Source organism: Poeciliopsis prolifica, unplaced genomic scaffold (genome assembly GCF_027474105.1).
Source record: "Poeciliopsis prolifica strain line A6 unplaced genomic scaffold, Auburn_PproV2 SCAFFOLD036, whole genome shotgun sequence".
NCBI lineage: Eukaryota > Metazoa > Chordata > Actinopteri > Cyprinodontiformes > Poeciliidae > Poeciliopsis > Poeciliopsis prolifica.
Window position 1 is genome coordinate 3,503,172 of NW_026562411.1, and position 16,983 is coordinate 3,520,154.

The 16,983-nt window shown below is 38.4% G+C and overlaps 1 protein-coding gene across 1 annotated transcript; it reads left to right on the plus strand.

The window, feature by feature from the left end:
* The first annotated feature begins 376 nt into the window (after nucleotides 1-376).
* Nucleotides 377-16,983, plus strand: LOC129374530 (protein mono-ADP-ribosyltransferase PARP4-like). The gene is made up of 32 exons (XM_055052991.1): nucleotides 377-459; nucleotides 1,432-1,558; nucleotides 2,358-2,577; nucleotides 2,828-2,894; nucleotides 3,614-3,692; nucleotides 3,764-3,868; nucleotides 4,608-4,766; nucleotides 5,492-5,629; nucleotides 5,706-5,876; nucleotides 6,379-6,530; nucleotides 6,763-6,894; nucleotides 7,169-7,267; nucleotides 7,387-7,570; nucleotides 7,669-7,810; nucleotides 8,181-8,329; nucleotides 8,412-8,543; nucleotides 9,117-9,203; nucleotides 9,273-9,437; nucleotides 9,965-10,005; nucleotides 10,156-10,237; nucleotides 10,433-10,570; nucleotides 10,663-10,852; nucleotides 11,284-11,354; nucleotides 12,297-12,484; nucleotides 12,567-12,666; nucleotides 13,424-13,591; nucleotides 13,742-13,822; nucleotides 13,903-13,983; nucleotides 14,056-14,151; nucleotides 14,221-14,325; nucleotides 15,774-15,806; nucleotides 16,055-16,983. Exons 2-32 carry the CDS (start codon nucleotides 1,433-1,435, stop codon nucleotides 16,133-16,135), a joined length of 3,762 nt encoding a protein of 1,253 aa, XP_054908966.1. The 5' UTR covers nucleotides 377-459; nucleotide 1,432; the 3' UTR covers nucleotides 16,136-16,983.

Below are 16,983 nucleotides of genomic sequence, written 5' to 3' on the forward strand. Positions count from 1 at the left end.
GGCAGCATGGAGCTACAGCTCAACGTCAGTAACTGGAAGTCCTGCTCCAAAGCAGGAAATGAGCTGATTACCTGTAAAGCTACAGTAAGCGAAAGTGATGTCATTTCCTGTCAGGAAAGTCATGTTTTCATTTAGACGAAAATAAGCAGCAAATGTTTGAACGACCAGCTCGGTGCTTTTTGTGATTTTTCTGATGACAATTTTTTTCAATTAGAGTAAAAGTAATAATTTTGTGTTCAAAGGTACCTCTGCTTTTTGATGGTGCAGTTGGTCCCAAGTTTTCCTTGTCAGTTTAGCTGAGCTTTCGGTTCTTAAATCGTCCTTTTCCTCGGGGCTTTTATTTTGAAGTCTTTCCAACCGGATGTTGTTCTCCCTGTCGCTGCCGTTAGCTTGTCGCCTTTCCAAACAACTGGAGCAGAAATTTCTACGGAAATAATTTTTCTGGACTCTTGACATCAGGTAAATAACTAAACTCAAAGACTCTTTCTCTGAGATTTAATGTTAGCTAAGATCAAATAAATGTGTTTTAGTTGTTTAGTCTTAGGAAAACCTTAGATCGTCCTACTTTAAGATTAAAAACTGTAATTTTACTAATAAGTTGCAGAAATGGCGAAGAAAATCGGTTTTATTTCCGTGATTTTTTGCGTGTGTTTGCAGATTCAGGTGTTTTACAGGAGAGGTTCAGGGCGGTGTTGCAGCTTCACTTCCGTGTTTGTTTACAACAGGAAGAGTTAATAAAGAATTATTTTAGAAAATATTAGATTTTATCTGATGTTTATTTATTATGACCCGTAGATGTTTAGTTTAACGCTAGTTAAGCTGCTTTGTTCCCCTTTGAGGTTGAACAATCTTCTGGTGTTCATCATGCACCATGTTGCATGCACCAATACAAACACTATTATGTTGAATCCATTGGTTTTCAAGAGTTCTGCTTAGTGGAGGGGTGTCCAAAGTGTGGCCCGGGTGTCATTGGTGGCCCTTGGACTGGTTTTTTGCGGCCCCAAGTGCAATTCAAAATACAAAGTTGGCTGGCTTGATGCAGATAAAGCATATAACTGGGCAATTTGGCATTTAAAAATAGATTAGCTTAATGGAAACATGTCAATTTGGGGAAAAAAGTTTTTGATAAGTTTTGGATGAGGTAGTTTTTGGCCTTATTAAAATTGGTTTATTTCTCATTCACACTTTTTTGCATCACGTAAGTGACATGATCAACAATTAGATGTTTCTACTGGGAGAAACCACAAAGAAGACAATGACAGGAAGTGGTAGAAGGATTGTCTGATAGTTTTACTATTTAGAAAGTTTACACCTGATACAGTTTGTGAAGGGCCGGTGAGTCTGGACTCCTTGACTGCATGATTAGGGAAATGGAAAAGTAGGTGATCTGTTTCTTGTTTGAGTGTGTTTGTATTTCCTCTCTTCGGGCAGGATGGGAGTGTTTGACAACTGCTCGTTTCTTCTGGAGCTCAAAAACTTGCCTTTCAAGGAGAAGAAGAAGCTGAAATCAATAGTGACGTTGAATGGAGGCAGCATTTCTTTCATCATCAACAAACAGGTGGGAAGATCCATTTTTACCTGAGCGTTTTGGTAAACCTTTGTTACTTTAACAGTGTTAATAAGCCAGATAATACAAGATTTATAGGTAATAAACCAGACTCTGAAAAGTGGTTAGCTTAAGTTGATAAAATATCTAAAGCTTTAATAACTGCTAGCTTGTGTTATCTTGATTTTAATTTGCATACTCTGCTTAGTTATTAGTTTTAATTTTAGTAGCTAATAGGATTATAATACCTGGATTGATGGCTGTTACTAGTAGCTATTAGTTTTACATTTAGTAGCTTTTAGCTTTACCCTAAACCAACAATATTTGGTTATTTATTATAGCTGTCAGCTTTACATTTTGTGCTTAGCTTCACCTTTAGCAGGTTTACGCTTATTGGCTGTTAGCTTTACACTCAGCAGCTGTACGCTTAGTATCTGTTAGCTTTGGTCTTAGCATTTGTGGGTTTTGCTCTTAATACATCTCTAAAACATTTCTAAAAGGGTTGCACTTAATAACTGTTAGCTTTACACTTGGTAGCATTTGATTGTACGCTTAGTAGCTGGTTTCTTGACTTGTTTAGTTTGGCTCTCAGTTCTGGTTTACAAAAATATTTAGTAAAATTAGAATGTCAATATATTTATTATTCAGAATTAACTCTGCAGCTTAGCATTCTGAGATAAAAGTTTTCTTTATTTATGATATCCATTTCAATACTTTTGAGAGCTTTGTACCAAATTGGATTCATTAACCAATTATCGGTATTTTAAATTTTAGAAATTCAGTGTCACATTTTTGCCTACATTTCCCACAGTGCTCTCTGGTGGTGACCTCCAACTTGTCCAACCTGAGCTCCAGCAGGCTGCGCAGCATCCAGAAGAACCAGACACCGGTGGTCGGCTTGGATTATCTGCATAAATGTGTGGAGAGAGGCATTCTTCTGTCTGTGGACGAGTACAAGATGGACACTTCACCATCTCCAGATCCTCCTCCTCCCTGGAAGTCACCGCAGAGAGCTCCACTAACTTACAAAGGTCTCAAAACATGTTCAAAAGTATTGTAGAAGGGCTACAAGAAGTACAATCATTGGTGAAGGTTTAGAGACTGACAGGAATTTAATTTTATGATATTTTTTCTTCCTCAGTATATGAGAAAGGTGTTGTGTTTTGGACCTCACTGTAGCATTTTTATTGAACAAACGTTCAATAAAAATGACCCTGCAGATTGTAGTTAAGACTTGGAATAATAATGTGTTTCTGTGTCTAATGTTTCTGTTTGTTGTAGCCGAGCTTCCAAAAGGTCCGACCTCATCAGAGGAACCAGCTGTTAAAAGCAACAAACAGAAGTTCAGGTGGGACCAACGTCGTCATTATCATCATCCTCATCCAAACTTCAGACTTAATCTGAATTTAAGTATTTTCATCTGATTTTCACAGGGGAGATTTAGGTTGAAAGCTACAATAATGGCTATAGAGTTCCTGAGTTAAAGGAGATTTGGAGAGTGAAATTATAATAATTAAATAACTAATGAAGTGATTATTTTAATGCATCATTAGTTATTTTTTAAACTGGAAATAAATAATTAAATGTAGAATTAATTATAGGTCCCTTAAATAAGTGGTTTCATAATTGTCTCATTATTTCATCATTTTTTAATGTTTATATTAAACTGTCAACCTGTGCCATCTTCCTCACTTGGCGGAAGTAAAGCGATTTAAATAAAACCCTAAAGTCTGATTGGCTGCTTGAAACAGCAAGAAAATAGAAATTATTCAGAGTTAGCTTTGACTCTAAAGTCAACATTTTTGCCAGAAAGTGCAAAAAATAACTTCAATAGTATAATTAAATTGTTTCAGTTTATTTACCAAAAAGTCTAGGTGAGGAAAATGACTTCTATATCTCTAGTTTGATCCGAAATAATCTAATGTTGATCCGGTCTTCTGGTAGCTCTCTTGTTAACTTATTAGAGATACTGCAGATCAAACTACCGATATAGAAGCTGGAATTAGTCACCCAGAGTTTTTAGTAATTAAAACTGTCATTTAACCCTCAACTCATTGATTTACCCAGAATCTACAAAGAGTCTGACTCTGCTCACCCAGCGTTCCCCGATGATTTCCAGGTGGCGAAGTACTCCATTTTCGGACAGGTGAGGGAGAAGTTTTATCTTCCATTTCTGTTTTGAAGCTGGGATTCATACTGATGGCGGTTGGTCTGCAGGAGAACGGCGGCAGGTTTTGCGTGTTGGAGCTGCAGAGTGCAAAAGACGAGCAGGGACGGCGCTATCGTGTGGCCAGATACCGGAAGGACAACGTGCTGTCAAAGGTATGAAACCATTAAGACAGAGGGACCATTAGAACTGGTTTGGACATGATCCCACCAACTTGCAACTCAAAGTTACTCATTAAGCAAAGTTATTGCATTAAGACGTCAGACGGACAAACAGGAGCTTCTGCTCCTTCAGTCTGACGGAGGATTAGGGCCATGCTAAGAAAGTGATAAATAAAATTAAGACAATAAAGTCAAAATTACAAAGTGATATACTATGACTTTATTCTTGTAATATTATAACTTTATTCTGAAAATATGACTTTATTCTGGTATTACTACAAATTATTCTTGAACTATTTTGACTTTCTTCTTGTATTTCAATTGCTTTAATCTCAATATAGTATTTTTAAATTTTTTTTATTTGTCCTTTTGACCCAAATTCTCCATCATACATTCAGGGCTCATGTGTGCAAAATTGATCATATTTTCAGTAGGATTTTAAAACAAAGGAATTTGACATTTGGAGAAGGCAGTGGGTGTTTTAATCCAGCATATATAATAAAATTATGAATTGTTCTCCTCATTTCAGTGTTCCAGTACAGCAGATGCATAATGATACAAATATTTGGTGTCTTTGAAACCGTTTTTTTTTTTTTTTTTTTTTTTTTAATAGCATAAGCTGAATCAGATCAGAAGTCCCTGACTTACTTCTTAATTGTTTCTGCTTTTTGTCTCCTGGATTTCCCTTTAAATCATCTTGGAATAAAACAGTCTTAAATGGTTTTTCCAACAGAAGGCAGCTGTGATGGATCAGCTGGTGTTCCTGTCCACCTCAGAAGAAGCTTTGGACGTTTACAAGGCGCTGAGTGAGGAACTGGAGCGCTCTGAGCTGCAGAGGATGAGCAGCTTTCCTGCTGAAGCGCCACACCTGGGCTCTGCCCCCCTGGAGCAGGTCTGATACACGCTGCACCACATGTGGCATTGTACCAGGGCGGTCCTAGCCTGTTAGGTGCCCTGGGTGAACAACATTCAGTGCCCCCTCTCCCCGCTTTTTCAAACAACCATGACACATAATTTAAATCGGTTATCAACCATAACAGCAGTATTAGCCTGAATGTACAACTTTGCACAAATCATATTTTGCTAATTTTTGCTCTTGCATTTGGGTCTAAACTGCTTCTAAGTGTTACAAATATCAGTTTTTTGGCAATGAGTTTTTTGGTGTTTTGCAAATGAGGCATTTCAAAAACCAGCAGGCGCCGCCCATTACCTAGCAACAGCACAGTTGGTCAGCTGGTTTCATTGCTGTGTGCGCCGTATAATGGCTGCAGGAAAATACAAGAATTTTGTTGTTGACTTACCATTCAGAAACTATTGCTGCATTCCTATTAGTTGTGTAGGAGGCTCCACTTCTGCTTTTCAAAGATGTATGGTTGAATAATTGTGCATCTGTTTGCAGCCATTTTCCTGTTTGAGTGTAAATGTTGAATTGGGGACATTTAAAGTGACAGGAGGCCCTAAGATAAATAAAATCTCATTATCAAAGAATAATTTTGCGCATTAAGGGGTAATGAACATATTTTGTATGATCCTAACCTGTTCCAGGAAACATAATAGGTCACCATTAATCACCTGTTGACCTTGATGTTTCTGATCTTCTCTCTGAATGACCTTCAGCTGCTATTGGAGGAGAAACTGAACTCCGGTGAGTTGTCCCCTGACGTGGCGGCGTTTGTGGAGCTTCTGTGGACCGAAGCTCACGGTTGCCTTGAAAACATCATCAGTGTCCCCATCTCCAGACTCAGCCTGAACGATGTGGGTTTGAACCGATCTGCAGTCGGATCAGGGTCAGATCCGAGGCTCCGTCCTCATGAAGCTGTTGCTGTTTCAGGTGAGCAGAGCTGAAGGCCTTCTGCTTCAGGCTCAGAGGAAACTGAAGGAGGGAAATGAGGATGAGGTGTCGTCCCTCCTGGACGAGGTTTTCACCCTGTTGCCTCACAGGGAGCCCAGACCTCAGACACCTACAGCCAGGTTTCTGTCTCAGAAGCTGGATCTCTGTCAGGTAACAACAATGCACAACTTTATGGTAGGATTTTCACACCAGAGATTCCCAAACACTTTGACAAGCATTAGCTTCTGGCTGGATATGCTACAAAATATGTAAAGGCACATCAACATTAGAATGTGTTTTTCTTTACATTTAATAACTTTTACATTCGTACAAAATTGGGCAGTTATCCAATTTTGCAAATGGCATTATTATGCCGTTTTCAAGTAATGGCGTAATAATGCAAGAACATCTTCTTGCATTATTATTAAAATTGTCCTTCAAAAAAGGGTAAGTTGAGAATAAAACAACAAACTGGAGATTTTTATCACCTAGATTTTGGTTGACAGAGAGAAAAATAATAAATAATGCAATTTGTCTGTCAATTAATTAATTTATTTCTTACTGTGACTTTATTGTAGCAGATTTTCTTTCTCCTCTTCCCTCCATCGTTCTAGATGGCGCCCCCTGCCGGCCCCCACTGCTCAGCTAACTTGATTGATTGATTTTCCTGCAGTTAATCCGGGATGTTCTGAATATGACCGAGATGACCATGAACGACCCAAAGCCGTCCTCCGTGGGGAAGTACCGCGCTCTTCGCTGCCACATCGAAGCCATTCCCCGCAGCAGCTCAGTGTTTCAGAACATCGCCGCCCTGCTGACTGACAGGTCCGTTATGATGATGATCATTTATTTCAGACAAACATTTCACCAACAAAACATAGTAATAAAGACTTTCATGTCTCTAAAAGTAAATACAACACTGTATTAACAAATTTACATACTCAAACATGTAAATGCACCACTTATTCAGTGACTGAGTCTTAAAAAGAGTATGATGAAGTTTAAGTTATATAATCATAACTCCTTTTCCATTCATTAATTCTCTGTGTGTTTCCAGGTCGGTGCAGATCCAGCAGATCATGCGTGTCAACAGAGCAGTGGAGCTTCAAACGTTTCGGAGCGAGATTGGGAACGTTAAGCCCCTCCTCCATTCATCCAGCCCCAGCAACTTTGTAGGAATCATGTCCAGGTGAGCAGTGCTAAAAGAAATATATTAAACTATATTATTTTATGAATTTATTTTGTATTTATTTATTGAGTTTATGTTTTGGCTTTAGTTTCCACCAAATATGAGGTTGGTGTAGCGCTTTAGCATTAGCTTCCACTAAATGCAGTGTTGGTTTTGTGCTTTAGCAGAACTAATGTTCAGGCTTAGTTAGCAGTGGCCACAACAGTTAACTTTGGCATCGTTTGTTTCATGTAAGTGTGAAAACACGAGTTTGACCCTGTATCTGGTTCCTCAGAGGTCTGCTGCTGCCCCACGTGGGAATGGAGCATCATGGGATTACGAGAACGGACATGGGGAACCTTGGCAGTGGGATTTACTTTGGTGATGCTTTGAGGTTGGTTTGTAAACAAACTTCATCCATCTTGCATGTTTATTGGTGTGAAAACAACAACGTTAGAACAGTTTTGGATGTTCTGGTTGGCCTGTTGCACTATGGGCTCTCTGTGTTCTCAGCACCAGTCTGAAGTACGCCAAACCCAGTGAAACAGACGGATCGCGCCTCCTGCTGGTGTGCGATGTGGCTCTGGGGGTTTGTAAAGATCTCTATAAGAGAGATCACACTCTGACCGAGGCTCCTGAAGGCTACCACAGCGTTCATGGAGTCAGACAAACCAACAAAACTAAATCTGATTTTGAGGTGGGAACAGAAGAACTGCATATCCATCACATGTTCAGCATGTTAAAGCTCTGCTGCACCTTGAGGAAACTGATTGCTGTTTTCTGTCTGCGCTGCAGGATGACGAGTATGTGGTTTACTCTCTTGACCAAGTGAAGATGAAGTATGTAGTTCAGTTCAAAAAGGAAGGAGACGAGCAGAAGAACTTCAATCCGGACATCAACCTGACTAGAGAACCCATTGAGCCTGGCAAGAACCCCGGTGAGCTGCAGATACCTGACATTCGGCCACCATGACGTTATACTTTTGTTGCTACTTTAGAAGAATTTTGGTAGAGGACCCACTCCACACCATTCAGAAAGCCACAAATGGCACCTGCACCGCACTTTAGACACTCCTGATTTAACTGAATGTCACAGTGACCATGTATCAATAAAGAATTTAGTAATTAAGATGTTTTAGTGTATTTCTGCCTTGGGTTGATAGTAAACATTGACCTGTTTCTGGAAAAAAAATAATTAAAAAATTAAATCTAGTAATTTCATAAACTAGGTTTTAATAAAATTAAAAAGCTTCTGTGTTGTTTCTGCTTTCAAACACATTCCCATCTAACAAGCCACTCTGTCTGCAGATCTCCCTTCAGAATATGTGGAAGAAGATCTAGAAAATGTGAAGAATCCTCTGGAGGACGTTACAGCTGGACTGTTGGACAGTTCAGGCCAGAAGCTCCCCCTGCAGGCTGTCCATGTAAAGTGCAAACTGATGGATCTTCTGTCCCAGGTTGGAAAGAGAAGCCCCTGGATCAGCTTAGTGACACATTAATCCTGGTTCTGGTTCTGATTCAAGCTTTTTCCTCCGTCAGGTCATCATCTTCCAAAAATACACCAATCAGAGCTCAGTGCCCATTGAGGCGAAGTACGTCTTCCCACTGGACGACTCGGCTGCCGTGTGCGGATTTGAAGCTTTCATCAATGGGAAACACGTGGTGGGAGAGGTAATCTGAAGCGAAATACTTAGAGAAATATTCCACAAAATACAACTTTATTAGAACTGGACAGAACAATGGATCAATTTGGTCTTATGTTCAATTGATTCATTTCAAGCTAAAAAACATTTTATTACAAGTTATTTCATAAGTTTTTTTGACAGGCATAGATAATCCATCTCATTTGCTTTTGCTGCTCCTCTTTAAATATTTATCTGGCCATATTGTTAAAAAGATCTTGGGAGTAGGAGATATGATATTCAGATGCATCCTTTGCTACAAATGATGAAATCTTCACTAAATGAATACTGTTACTGCATTTTGGGAAGGAACGTAAAAGAATTTAATTATTTAGTATTTTTAATGTACTTCAGATTTTGTACAATTTGCAGAATTTATGTAATTAATCATCAGAATACAAAAATAATTGTTAGTAGGATTCCAAATTAAAACTTCTCAAAAAAGAAGGAGCATAGTTTGGTTGGGCCTCTTTTGCATCACTTACTGCATCCATGTGGTGTAGAACGGAAGTCCAATGGCAGCTTAGGTTGTTTTTTAATATGACTGTTCTGCTGTTTTCAGGTGAAGGAGAAGGAGACGGCTCGTAAGGAGTACAAACAGGCGATAGCGAAAGGCCACGGAGCGTACCTCATGGACCAGGACGCCCCTGTATGTCCGGGAACATCCTGATGTTTTCAGGAAAGTATTCCAGCCTTTCTGATTGGTTCCTCTCTGCAGGATGTGTTCACCATCAGCGTGGGCAACCTGCCGCCCGGTGCCACTGTCCTCATTAAGGTGACCTTTGTGTCAGAGCTGGTGGTCAGAGATGGGAGCATCCTGTTCTCCCTGCCGGGCAGCGTGGCTCCATGGCAGGAAAGCACCGCGCTCAACCAGACCACACAGGTAGGGGACGGAGCCTGCACTCAGAGGATAATATTTGATGTGCTTTTTAAAAAATTTGAGGAAAATTCTTTCAGAATAGTTGCCATGTGTAGCAGCAAAGCACAAAACTTAATAAAACAATGTGTTGTTGCATTTATCTAGAATACATCCTTCTCACAAGTCTGAACCGGAAGTAATCCTGCCACTAAACCGCCATCTTGGTAGGCAAACGTAGCGCAAAGCATGGCGAACCTGTGGCTTTGAGATTAACAAAGCCACAGGAACAGGGAAGAGGGAAGGTCTGTTTGTCCTTCCCTCTTCCACACCAATCTGTTTTCAGAGAGTCCCAGTACTGAACCCTGAGGCACTCTTGACCAAAGTGCAAGAGGAATATATATCTACAAAATGGCTGCCGTCATTGTTCACTGCATTTTTCTAAAAGGAAATTGATATTACTATCATTTTATTTAGTCAATTTAGGAAACATTTTACATTAAAACTTGTTATTGTTAATTGGAGATCATTTTATGTGCTCTCTATACCTTCAGGTCTCTGTGGAGAAGGTTTGTGTGGCCAACGAAGCAGCGAGGTGAGAATAATTGAATTTTTTTTTTTTTAACTCATGATGTCACTGATCTGTTTTCTTATTGGATTTGGATTATTTAACCTTTAACCTTTTTGTTTGGTTAAGTAAGTATAAAGAAACGGACTAACTACTGTTTCTCTTTCTGGTTTTCAGAGAGTTTACGTTGGACATGTCGGTGGAGATGCCCTTTGAAATCTCTAGCCTGACGTGCATCAGCCATGAAGTCAAAATGAAGGTGCTGTTTTTAATAAACACAATCATATCATCTGCATATTGTTACATAATCTGCAAGTTAATCTGTTTTTCTGGGTTCATATTTAGCATTTTTAAAGCGTTTTACCTCTAAAACGTATTTTTTGGGGATGAATCTTTATTGTTTACCTGTTTCTTATTTTTATGTAATTCATTTTGTTTGTATTTTGTTTTCCAGAGGACTGACTGTAAGGCAGTGGTCAGTGTTCTGCCAGATCAGGTCATGGGGTCAGATGGGTTCCAGATGTCTATCACTCTCTCTGAGGTTCATCTTCCCAGAATGTGGGTGGAGAAACACCCCGACAAGGAGAGCCAGGTCTGTTTGTCCTTCCCTCTTCCACAGAGAGTCCCAGTACTGAACCCTGAGGCACACCACACTAAGTGAATTAACTGTCTACTCTGCTGCAGGCCTGCATGCTGGTTTTCTACCCAAAGTTTGAGTTTGACTCCAACTCTGAAGGCAGTGAAGTTGTTCTTTTGCTGGACACATCTGAGTCCATGAAGGGGGAGTCGTTCCAGCTGGCCCAGAAAATTGCCTTGCAGGTTTTAAAGAATCTGAAGAACGACGTTAAAATCAACATCGTTTTGTTTGGAACAGGTTGGTTGGTACAAGAGCAGAGAAATGATTAGAATTCACTGTTTTATTTTTTGACTGGATATTATTTAAAACAACCCAATCTCTCCGTGAAGTTATAGTTTTTTTTCAACTTGTAAGTTGCTATCCTGGGAGAATTTCATGTAACCTTCAACATACAAAGTGCACTTTCTAAAAGTCTCCTGTAAATGATATAAAAGTTCCTTGAAATTGTCCTCCAAGTTGCTAAAATAACTCAGTAGGAAAGTACAGACTATATTTGATAATAGTACTGAAATATCTTAATTCCCTCCAGTTCATTTCTGCATCTGACTTTTCACCTCTTGATTTAAAATTTGTGTTGCTTTATTTAGTGACTATATTCGGGAGCAACCACCATCTCCTCTCTATCAACCTGGCTTTGTCTTTTGATTTGTCTTGTTTTTGGTTTTCAGAGCACACAGAAGCTTTTCTGTCGGCTCAGAAACTCGACGAGGTTCAAGCTGAAGCCAAGAAGTTCATCAAGGTGAGTTCAGACTCATTAGCAACGTCTTTATTTGGAGAAAATCCTAAAAACTGCACAAATTCATGCTTTACTTTTAAAGTTGTTTTTTTTAAAACTGCACTGATTTTATTTGCAATGATTAGCTATATTTCAAATTAATGTTGAGACCAGATATTTTTATGAATTGCATAAAAATCAACATTTTTAAAGTCTGTCTAAATCAGACACAAATATTTATATTTTAGGTTACTTTGGATTGTTATTTTCAGAATATTTGGGTTGTAAATGATTTTAAAAATAATTCTAAAACTCAAGCGTTTAGGAAACAGGAGGTGATGATGTCATGGCTTTGCAAAGTTCTGTCTGGTCAAAACATTTGAGTTAAATGGAGGGATATTAATAAATATAAATAATTTTGGTAAACCTAACTGACCTAAAACAAGAAATATTCAGTCTGAATATGGGAGTGTGTCTTTTCTTTTTTGTCTTTTTTTTTTCTGATTTTGGAATTAAAGCTGAATGACTAATTGTATTGATCGTGATTAATCGATTATTGAAATAATTGTTAACTAATTTCAGTCATGGTTTAATCCTAAACTAGAGTACACAAACTGTAAAAAAGACAATTTGCTGAAAGAGCAACATAATAATGGCAGTAATTAAATCAAAACTGTACAAAAAACATATTCTTTGCTATAAATAACCAAGCATACTCTAAAGAAATGCTGTGTTATGGCATTTTAGGCAATAAATGTTTGTTTTCTTATTTAAAAAAGGAATTAAATTATTTCTTTATTTACAACTTTTAATGTATTTCCAATATTGTATAAAGAAACTAAAGTGGTTAAATGAAATAAATGATTAATGTAAAAGAAAAATTGATTACTAAAATAATAATTAGTTGCCGCCTTACTTGGAATTAAAATCTATTTCCAAACTTTATTCTGTTCTGTCTGCTGTTAGAGCTGCTCTTCAGTCGGGGGCAGCACTGAGCTGTGGCGGCCTCTCCGGGCGCTCAGCCTGCTGCCGCCGTCCACCGGCGTGCGAAACCTGCTGCTGCTGTCAGACGGCCACATCCAGAACGCGGCGGCCACGCTGCAGCTGGTCAGAGACAACGTCCAGCACAGTCGCCTCTTCACCTGCGGCTTCAGGTGAGGAAGGGCTTCATCCCTCTCTTCTTTTTCATTTTTAGTTCCTCTTCAAAGCAGGTGAAGCGACTGTTTGTCATTTCAGCTCCACAGCCAATCGCCACATGTTGAGAGTCCTGGCTCAGGCAGGGGGCGGAGCTTATGAGTTTATCGACTCTAAAGCAAAGCACACCTGGGCTGAGAAGGTGAGACTTTCTGATTCACATGACAAGCTCACATCCAACTTTTCTGTCGGGCAAAAGTTTGAGTCATAATCACAGTGTGACTGTGGGTGGTTGAGGCTACCACTCACTCACTCCTAACATAGCCTGGCTAGATAATTAGCTTTTTTGGATCTATCACAGGCAAGTGCAAATTTATCTCCAGTTGGCTGATTCTAGTTTATACATTTCTGCAGAACTTATGCCAACCCCCCTTAAGATACCACCCTGGGTGGTTGCCCATGTTGCCACTGACTATAAGTTCATTAAAAAATCTCTGCAGGACTGGTCAAAAATGTTGGATGATGTTAACTCTATTTCTTATTTTGACTAACTTCTTTCTGCCTTACTGAAGTTATAGACCATGGTCAATATGGCGAGTCACAAAATGTCACTTTTAATGTCATTTTAAGTTGAGCAACACAAAATCAATTATTTTTATTGCAAAATATCACAGAACAATCACGAGATTCTGGATGAACTGATGAATATAAAGAAGTACCTATGGAATTTAAAGATGGCTATTTATTAATATTTTAACAATTGAATGGGTTTATCAATACACAACTAGTCCTTGACAACATTCATGATCTTTATATGATCCAAAATGGAAGTGAGTTTAATTAATCCATAGAGTTATTCACATGTTGCATTTTACATAAGAAACATTCATTATGAAGATTAATTTGAGTGTTTATCAGTTGAACTGGAGACGTTCTGATACCTGAACACCTGGCTGCAGGTGAAGCGCCAGGTGAAGCGCATGTCGTCTCCCGGCTGCAGCTCCGTCTCTGTGAAGTGGCAGCAGTTCAACCCCAAAGCTCCTCCGGTTCAAGCCCCGAAGCAGCTGAACTCTCTGTTCAACGACTGCCACACGCTGGTTTACGGCTTCGTGCCCCACTGCACTCAGGTATTCAACTGGTTCTTCTTCTCTGCTTTACCTGCTGGGCCAGGTTGATCGCTGATCAGAGAAATTACAAAGGAGAGTAGAGTTGATCATGAACTGGCTGCAACTAACGATTAAAGATAAAATTAATCAGATTTGTGGTTTTTCATGCAGGCGACTCTTCTTGGAGATTTGCGTGGTCAGGAGCTTCAGACCATGGTGTCAACAACAGAGCTGCAGAAGACCAGAGGAACAGTGAGGCTCTGTTTATTATCTATATAAACACACTGAAATATGAAAAACTATCAACCTCAGCTATTGATTTGTTGTTTTAGTTTCTTCATAAGCTCACAGCAAGAGCCCTGATCAGAGACTACGAGGATGGAAACCTTCATATCACCGAAGCTGAACACGAGGTCAGCATGGTGTCACCTTTGACCTCAAATCACAGCTAAACTTGGTTGAAACGCCTGTTTTTGTGTTTTCAGGGTAAAAAAGCAGAGTTGAAGTCCTTCATCATCGATCTGAGCAAAGAGTTCTCCATACTGTCTCAGTTCACCAGCTTCGTGGCCATTGAAGAGAGGGTCTGTTTGTTTTCATGCCATGTTCAGAGTTGTTTTTGAATCAAACCAAAGTAATTTTTCCTGTTTTAGGATTCTAAGAAGGCAGACGATGGCGTCACAGACATCCCAAAGCTGATCGCAGAGGAGGATGTGGACTTCTTGCCATACATCAGCTGGAGTCTTCCTGAGGACAAAGTGAAAATATTTCTGTTACAATTCCTCCTAGGGCATCAAAACTATATGAAGAGGTTTAATCTGTGTGGTTATTTTTAAAATACTTGTTTTACAGCTGCACCAGCCTCCATTTTAACTTAACTCAGTGTAAATTTGATCTACTGGTGGGAATAGAAAACAAAGGGTCCAAGAGTTGATCCCTGAGGGACACCACATGTTTTCAATGCAGCTATAGTCAAACTGGAGAAATGTTTCTGGACACGTAGAAATTTATTGCCAAAGGAAACAATCAGATTTCAGTCAGCTCTTTAAGATTTTTGATCGTCTCTGCTGCAGTAAAATACAAATTTAAAAGCTTTGAAAGCTGATGAGATTATTGGAAGGTTCAAGGATTTTAAAGAAATGGTTCATTTTTCTTTTTATAAAACCTCAACCTTGGGTTTGTGGCAGGAACTGGATAGTAATTGTGAGAAATAGTTAATTATTGCTCTGGTAACTGATTTTCTTCTTTCTGCTTTCTTCTCTTCAAGTTGTGGTTTGTGATGCAGAGGTATTGAGTATTTCTTAACTTAAATGTTAAGCAAGAGATGCAGCTAAAACAAATATATCTTACTGTTTGGTATTTTAGAGGAACATTGATTTCTACCAATAAATGACTGAACTGAAGTGATCAGATGCAGATTATACCTCTAATCGACTCTCTTTTCCTGCTTCTGTTTCTTTCACTGTCATCTGAAGAAATCAACCGTGACGTACGAACCTTCACATATAAATCTAGTATTTGTATAATATGGTTTTAACTTTACAGTATGATGCTTTAATATTTAACAAGAACAAGTATTTATGGAGTACTTATAAGAAAATTTTAGGCAAGCTTAAGGCAGGTTTTCACTATGACACCCATAATTTTTTTGTATCTTTCACTAATAAATGCATATATTATTATGATGGATCATATATGCATTTATGTAAATGCGTTTACATAAATAGGTTTGGTGCTTTAGCATTAGGGAGCCATGAAATACAAATCTGAGAACCAATGGAGCCTTGACATCAGCTGGACTGATGGACGTTAAATGAACTGTGGTAATCATGACTCCTTTCCTCTGTCCTGCACGTAAAAGGCCAATCCCAGAAAAGAAAATTAATAAAATTATAACCAGTAACTCCCAAATATCATAGCAGTTACTCTTTGAATCCTATGTAGAGTCACTCCAAAAACTTGGAAGAGGTGTTACTTAAAATTAATTTCTGTTTTTACTCAGTTGAGGTGAAAGGACTGCTTGCTGATTTATTGGTTTATCACCAATAAAGTCTAATGATCCACTCATTCCAACATGGAGCTATTAATCTCTTTGCAACATTATCAGCATCTTTGACTTTTTCTGGTTCATCTCAGATTTTATTTAAATCGAAGAACTTATGGATAAAAATGACTGGAACTTCAATTGTATCTTTCTCTGTTACAGATGGCGTTACTAGATAGCTGGTCCTCTTCAGAGGTAACAAAGAGTTTCCACCACTGTTGTTTTTATAGCTACTACTTTGCAGTTTATTTTATGGCACTATTTATGACACATTTTCCCCAAAAAATGTCAAGATTTAAAGCTAGAAGAAATGTATTTTAATTTTGGCATTTTTCTTTAGCTGTGATTTTAGCTAATAAACTTTAAAAAATAACATAAGAGGTCAAGTGCAGATCATGACATTCTTATTCACTTTTTTTGCTTTTGGTTTGTTTCTTTTGCAGATGTTATACGACATCAATGACCTCGTAAGACCCTTTACACACAAAAATAGTATTTGTATCGTATGGCTAAGATGTTTTTAATTGTTGAGGCTTTCACTTTATATCTGAATATATTTGTCACTAAATAAGAATTTAGTGACAAAAACAAATAAGAAAAACCAGTACTCACAGAGTATCTATAAAGGTTTCAACAACGACCCCTTACAGCTTTTTTTCTGGGACTTTTACTTCATCTTTCCCATTAGTTGGATGCATTTCCTCTAAGGTGTCCAAAAAAGGATGTTTTGGCCCCTACAGAGATAAGATTTAAAGCTAGGAGAAATGTATTTTAATGTTTGGCATTTTTCTTTAGCAGTAATTTTAGCCAATAAACTTTAGAAAATAACAAGTGATCAAGCGCAGATCATGCCATTCCAATTTACGTTTTTGGTATTGGTTTGTTTCTTTTACTGATGTTTGACAGCTCCGATGATGATGTACTACTCGTTACACGCAAAAATAGTATCTGTATCGTATCAAAGGACAGTCAAACCAATGGAGCGTTGATATCAAATGGGATTGATGGATGTTTAATCATGACTCCTTCCCTCGCTCCTCCACAGAGAAGAGAGTTCCTTCTCTGTGACTTTTCTCATAACTGCCCAAAATCACAGCAGTTACTCTTCAAACCTTACATAAACAATCTAATTTCAGCTGATTGGACTTTAATTATTAAGACGTTTGTCTATATAATGTCAAATACCAACCATGACATCCAGGGAACCTCAGAGTCAGGATTTTCTTGAGGCACAACTCTGGAAAAGATACAGAAATATTTCTCTCTGCAACATTTTTCAACATCTTTGGATCTTTCTGTTTTATCTGTTTTTCACATTGAAGAATGATGGATAAAAATACTGCAACTTGGTTATGTTTCTCTCTTACAGTTG